Source organism: Monopterus albus, unplaced genomic scaffold (assembly GCF_001952655.1).
Source record: "Monopterus albus unplaced genomic scaffold, M_albus_1.0 scaffold245.1, whole genome shotgun sequence".
Classification (NCBI taxonomy): Eukaryota; Metazoa; Chordata; class Actinopteri; order Synbranchiformes; family Synbranchidae; genus Monopterus; species Monopterus albus.
The window spans coordinates 338,762-346,127 of NW_018128125.1; the positions used below are offsets into that span (position 1 = coordinate 338,762).

Below are 7,366 nucleotides of genomic sequence, written 5' to 3' on the forward strand. Positions count from 1 at the left end.
GCTACACTTTCTCCTACCACCACTTTACAGTCACTAATCTCTCTCAGATTGCCTTGTCTACATAGAATGTAGTCTACCTGCATACTCCTACCTCCACTCTTATATGTAACTCTATGTTCCTCCCTCTTCTGGAAATAGGTGTTAACTACAGCTACTTACGTCCTCTTAGCAAAGTCCACCACATCTGTCCTTCTAGGTTCCTTCCCTTAACACCAAACCTGCCCATCACCTCCTCATCACCTTTGTTCCCCTCACCAATGTGCCCATTGAAGTCTGCCCCAATCACCACTCTCTCCCCTCTGGGAATACTCTCCATCACCTCATCTAACTCACTCCAAAATCTCTCCTTCTTTTCTAACTCACACCCTACTTATGGAGCATAACCACTGACTACATTCAACATTACCCCTTCAATTTCCAAATTCAAACTGATCACCCTGTCTGACACTCTTTTCACCTCTAAAACATTCCTCACGAGTTCCTCCTTCAGGATCACTCCTACCCCATTTCTCTTCCTGTCCACACCATAATAAAACAGTTTGTATCCCCCTCCAATGCTAAACGCTTTGCTACCCTTCCACCTGGTCTCCTGCACACACAGTATATCTACCTTCCTTCTCTCCATCATGTCCGCCAGCTCTCTACCTTTCCCTGTCATTGTGCCAACGTTAAGAGTCCCTTTTCTCAGACCTATACTCCTGCCTTTCCTCTTCTCTCTCTGTCTACGAATCCTTCGACCTCCGCTCTTTCTTCGACCAACAGTAGTCCAATTTCCGCCAGCACCCTGTAGGTCAACAGCACTGGTGACGGTCAATGTTAACCCGGGCCTCGACCAATCCGGTATGGAATTCGCACTGATGATTCACATGTTTAAATTTGGCATGTTTTTGCACCGGATACCTTTCCTGACACAACCCTCTTTATTTATCCGGGCTTGGGACCGGCACAGAAGTCACAGGCTTGCGACCCCTGTGGCTAGATTAGAAATCTTCTCCGTCCAATATCCAAATTCGATTAGCTTGACAATAAATCACACAAACAACTGTCCAATTACTGATAGTTGAGCAAGTCAATCCTGTTGTCTTCCAACACAGCAGTGAAGCTATGACATACAGCGGGTAAAATAAGTATTGAACATATCACCATTTTTCTCAGTAAATATATTTCGAAAGGTGATGTTGACATGAAATTTTTACCAAATGTAGGTAACAACCAAAGTAATCCATATATAGAAAGAAAACAAAACAATTAAGTTCAGAAATTAAGTTATGTGTAATAAAATGGAATGATACAGGGAGAAAGTATTGAACACATGAAGAAATGGATGTGCAAAAATGCATGGAAAGCCAAGACACCAGCTGAAATCTATCAGTAATTAGAAAGCAATCCTGCCCCTTGTCAGTGGAAATTAATATCAGCTGGTTCAGTCCCAACTGCTGGCCTATAAAAAGGTGTCTCGTTATTAAGGTGTCACACGAGAAACATGTCATGATGGGTAAAAGCAAAGAGCGCTCTCAAGACCTTCACAACCATATTGTTGCAAAACTTACTGATGGCCTTGGTCACAGAAGGATTTCTAAACTTCTGAATGTTCCAATGAGCACTGTTGGGGCCATAATCCAGAAGTGGAAAGAACATCATTTCACCATAAACCAGCCACGACCAGGTGCTCCTTACAAGAGTTCTGTCAGAGGAGTGAAAAGAATGATCCGAAGAGCTGTCCAAGAGCCAAGGACCACTTGTGGAGAGTTTCAGAAAGACCTGGAATTAGCAGGTACAGTTGTTTCAAAGAAAATAAGTAAGGCACTCAGCCACAGTGGCCTGTTTGCACGCTCACCATGCAAGACTCCATTGCTGAAGAAAAAGCATGTTGAAGCTTGTTTAAAGTTTGCTGCACAGCATTTAGACAAGCCTGTGAAATACTGGGACAATATAGTCTGGTCAGATGAGACCAAAATTGAACCCTTTGGATGCCATAATACACACCATGTTTGGAGGTCAAATGGCACCGCACATCACTCCAACAACACCGTACCAACAATGAAGTTTAGAGGTGGGAACATCATGGTGTGGGGCTGTTTTTCAGCATACGAAACTGGCAAAAGATGAATGGACAAATGTTCGGAGACATTCTGATAAAAATCTGATGCCATCTACCAGGATGATGAAGATGAAATGAGGGCGGACATTTCAGTAAGACAATGCTCCCAAACACACAGCCAAGGAAACTCAGTTGGTTTCAGAGAAAGAAAATAAAGCTGTTAGAATGGCCCAGCCAATCACCTGACTTAAATCCAGTACAAAAATCTATGGAAAGAACTAAAGATCAGTGTTCATAGAAGAAGTCCCATGGAACCTTCAAGATTTGACTGTTTGTGTGGAAGAATGGGCCAAAATCATACCTGAGCGATGCATGCAACTAGTTTCTCCATACAGGAGGCATCTTGAAGCAATCATTACCAACAAAGGCTTTTGTACAAAGTATTAAATAAATTTCAGTTCAATACTTTTTCCCTGTTTCATTACAATTTATTGCACATAACTTCATTTCTGAACTTATTTTTGTTTTCTTTGTATGTATGGATTACTTGAATTGTTACCGACATCTGGTGAAAATTTCATGTGAACAGCACCTTTACAAATAAATTTACTGAGAAAAATGGTGACGTGTTCAATACTTATTTTACCCGCTTCGTCTGTGACAGAAACAAGAGAAACTGGCCATTGCTGAACACATTTCAGTGGTGCAAGGTGTGCTGGAACTCAGTGGTAGATATTACTAGAGTAGAGTATGACTACAGTAGATTACAAGAGAATTAAGGAGGACATGGTTCCTGTGTTATGAGCAATAAATGTTGCCTTTACTGTGCTGTCTGAAGAGGATGCAGCCTCTGTTTCACTGCTGCACACAATTGTCTGTGGGTTGATTAACAACGACCTGCAGCCTTCTGAGGAGCGCAACACAACTGCTACAGTTGTTGTTACTAGTGATGTCCAATTGACACAATGACACCTGTATCGAACCACTTCAACATTTGTATCGAGTATTGGTTCATTCATTCAAAGGTTCGGTTTAGTGCCATCTGGTGGTGAAATATTATGCAGCAGAACAATGTCTGAATTATGTGATGGGTGTAACTAGGCTTTGTGTGAATGATGTGAAAACGTTTGTAAAGATTGATTGGTCAGTCGGTCGAGTCTATGAACGTATGTAGTGTAGTCGGTGGGAGAAGGCGTGCTTGGGGAGGATGTGCCAGGATGGTAATATGTGCATATGTAACTAGGACAGGGTGTGGATAAATACAAGGGATAGAGAATCAATAATTTTTATTCCTAGCTGGCTCCATGGTGATCACACACCAGCAGCAATGATCATACCGACAGCAACTATGCACACACCTACTACGCCGACAAACCCACATGTTGTGCATCATCTTGGGTGGCTTTATAGTACCCCTACGCACCTGCTGACACGCGCAGCGAGATCTCGCATTGTGACACCATATCGACAGTCGGCACCAGTCACAGAAGTCACTCAGGCCGGCCATTTCTGCGTCGGACGTCATCAGTCACGTGTCTTTTCGGCAACGATACAAGCCTCGAAGCAGTGGTTCACGGAAGATCCCTCTCCAAGCTCGAATCATGCATCGAGGCCTCGGTGTCAGATGGCCATCACTAATTGTTACTGTCTGCCAGTCAACCTGAGTCTTGCCGTGGGACAAAGAAACATGTGTAACTAGCTGAAAGCTACAATATACTTGATCCACAATACAAATGTTTTCTTGGAAGTGTGAAGGAAGCTGTCATGACTAGTTTCTATGAACAAGAGAAGGCATGGATGCAGGAGGACACCAGCATGCCTGACCCCAGAAAAAAAAAGTCAAACAAAGCCAAATGCTTTCAGTTTTCTATTGTGGGATAACAGGGAAAAGTAACATTTCTATGTGACTTTGAAATTGCACTTGTGTTTTCTGCATCACTCAAAAGTTTCTTGCTGAAAAACACATAATTCAGTTTTCATCTATCCATTTGTCTATACCACTTATTCCTGAACAGGAGAGGAAAAACCCAACAAATCCCCCACAACATACACAACAACAAAGAATCAAATACTGGGCATGTTGATGTGGCCAGTGACTGCTCATTAGAAACATACAGCTCCAGAGCCAGGGCTACCTGCAGAAAAGTACAGGGAGAGAGAGAGAGAGAGAGGACACACTACGGGAGAGAGGAGACACAGATAGTGACATGTAATGTGGCATATAAATGGATGGAGAGAGAGGAGAGGAACTCAGAGCATCATGGGAGGACCCCCAGCAGTCTAGGCCTATAGCAGCATAACTAAAGGAAGGCTCAGGGTCACCTGATCCAGCCCCGACTATAAGCTTTATCTAGAAGGAAAGTCTTAAGTCTAATTTTAAATGTAGAGAGGGTGTCTCTCTCCTGAACTGAGACTGGGAGGGTGTCTGCCTGATTTGTTGGGTTTTTCCTCTACAATAATAATAGTAAGGTTTAGACCTTACATTGTACAATGTCCTGAGATGATAAACTTTATTTCTATAGCACTCAACAACTCGTAGGAGCCCTGAGTGCTGTACAACAGAACAAAACTACACACAAGTAAAATCCTAAATCAAAAATAAAACTGCAAACATAAAAAAAAAGTCTTACTGAGGGTGTCCACATTCCCACCACCCCCCATTACATGACTGGTCACAGTGGCTTGCTGGATGATGGCACCGTGCGTTGCAGAAAAATACCCCACTTTTTTGTGGCATGGGGCTACATTTTTCCAGAGCCGCCTGTGGTGCTGGTGCCAGCTGCATTGAACACAATGCGGGGGGGGGGGATTTTTTGTGATTTGGCTGTATACAAATATAATTGAATTAAAAACTGAATTATGGCGGCATAGTGACAGAGTGATTAGCACTGTCACCTCACACTAAGAAGGTTCCGGGTTCGAGCCCACGCCTGCCCTGGGCCTTTCTGTGTGGAGTCTGCATGTTCTCCCTGCGCCTGCCCAGCTTCTCTCTGGGTACTCTGGCTTCCTCCCACAGTCCAAAGACGTGCAGCTTAGGTTGATTGGTGAATCTAAATCGCCCCTAGGAGTGAGTGGTTGTTTGTGTTACGTGCGAGTGTGGTGTGGACCCCAGTTGCAGACACAGACCAGGAGGAGTAGGAGCTAAAGAAAGTGGTTTAATGAACAACAACACAGGTAAGGCTGGGTGGTAGGAAGACAAGGATCCAGGGAGGAGATCAGGGAGGGACGAGGCAGAAACCCAAGACAGACCAGGAGGAACCGAGAGGGGCGAGCAGGAGACCAGGAGGACGAAGAACCAGGAGGGACAAGCAGGAGAGCTGGCAGCAGGGGAGACACAGGACCCAGAAGACGAGCAGGTAAGCAGGCAGCAGCCAGGAGAACCAGGATGACAGGTGAGTCGACGGACGAGTACACAGGGTTGTGGCAGTAGTCAGACACACAGAGTAGCAAGATCAGCAATCGGAACAGAAGGATGAAGAGCAGGGGACTGACGAACGTAACCAACAGAACGGGGAGCTTGCTGATTAACCAGATGCAGAGTTATCAGAGCTGTTGACATGCGGAAACAAACAAAAACAAGACGGTCGAACAGACGGAAAGCTCAGGACACGAACACATGTAATGCTAACCGCGTAGCATACAGGTAAGGTTACGGTACGGTATGAACCAGCAAAGAGGCAGCGGAAGACGGTGTATATATACCTGACAGGACCGGGAGACAATGAGCAGCAGGTGAGAGAAATGATGCCTGATTGCAGAGAGACACCGGCAGGGGACCGGACCTGGGGATCAACAGGTGAATGATATGGCGACTAATTGTGGTGACGGAGCAGCCGGGAGAGAGCAGGTAAACAAAAACGTAAACACGGGAAGCCGAGCCGTGCGACATCACAACAGTTTGTCTACATGTCAGGCCTGTAACAGACTGGCGACATGTCCAGGGTGGACCTTGCCTCTCGCCCATTGTACAAAATGGATATTGATATTTGCTAAATGATTACCCTAAACAGTTGGCATATTCACATGGTTTGGTCTGAAGATCAGTTTTGATATGATGTGAATAAGTGGAACTAGTATCACGTGTATATGTCGGCCACCAAATTTAGGGGCTTTGTGGCCTGTGGGGCCAGTGCTTTAAAATATTAGCTTCTAACGCTGAATTAAATGTCTATGGGAGATTTTGAACTGACATGTTAGTGCTCTCCACCAACATCCTCAAGCACCAAATGAAGGAACATCTTTTGGAAGAATGGTGTTACAGCCTTCCAGTAAAGTTCTTGTAGAATCAGTGCCAACACCGAAGCTGTTCTGGCAGCACATGGTGGCCCAGTGCCTTTGGGCTTACTGTTAATACTGAACCAGGTAGCTAAAGCTGAGGCTGTATTCAGTCTGAGATTTAAAGGTGTGAAAAATGTAGACCCCCCCATTCATTCCTATGTAGGATTGTGTTCAATGCAGCTGGCACCAGCACCACAGGCAGCTCTGGAAAAATGATGTATCCCCATGCCGCAAAAAAGTGGGGTATTTTTCTGCACCGCACGGTGCCATCATCCAGCAAGCCACTGTGACCAGTTATGTAATGGGGGGCAGTGGGAATGTGGACACCCTCAGGAAGAAGACTCTTGTTTACCCTGTTACTGACATTGTCAGAACCATTCACTGATAATCAGTCTCAAATTTGGCCCAGTTAAAAAGACAGCATAATGACACGCCATGCATTTTGTTAGTTACCAGCTGTTAAACAGTGTTTTTCATTCTATTTATGCCACCACACTGGTGCTAAGGTAGAGTATGTCCAGATACAGCACAAGGTTCTGGCACAACTTCACCTACTGTCAATCGACACAAACAAGGAAAAAGCCTTCGCCGGGATCTGTCAAGGCTTCATGCCGAAACGCGTTGGTCTTCTTATTAAAGTTGCTCAAACACTGCAAGTGTTGCTGGACTTTTTGCTTTTAAGGCAGACAATGTCAGCAGCATGGCTAACCAAAACACAATGGAAACTTATGGGCTGGAAATGTGAATGAGCCCAATCATGTCATATCGTACATGCCTACAAGAAACTCCCCATCTTCCCTACCCCACAACACAACTCCTCAGTTTGAACATCCACTAAGTCTCTCTAGTACAATGGTCCTACTTCCTCCACGAAGCTGATCATGTTCAGCTTTTGTTCAAAGTGTTTTAGAGAGGTATAGATTCAACTGAATGGTCATTTTGGAGGCTGTTGTTTGGGCTGGTGTTTTGCTGCATTATACAGAGAGGTGGTTCTGTTATTTAGCCTAGCGTCAGTGATTTAAATGGGGTGGACAAAATAATGGAAAC

The 7,366-nt window shown here is 44.6% G+C and overlaps 1 protein-coding gene across 4 annotated transcripts in view; it reads left to right on the forward strand.

The window, feature by feature from the left end:
• Window positions 1-7,366, forward strand: part of dyrk1b (dual-specificity tyrosine-(Y)-phosphorylation regulated kinase 1B) — a 166,787-nt gene that overhangs the window by 105,577 nt on the left and 53,844 nt on the right. Inside the window, exon 1 of one of the 4 annotated variants that reach the window (XM_020620671.1) lies at window positions 5,635-5,888. The exons of the other annotated variants lie outside the window; for them this stretch is intronic. Within the exon in view, the coding sequence (XP_020476327.1) occupies window positions 5,847-5,888 (42 nt within the window). The 5' untranslated portion in view covers window positions 5,635-5,846. Of the gene's footprint in view, window positions 1-5,634; window positions 5,889-7,366 lie in introns of those variants that run through there. 4 annotated transcript variants of the gene reach the window in all.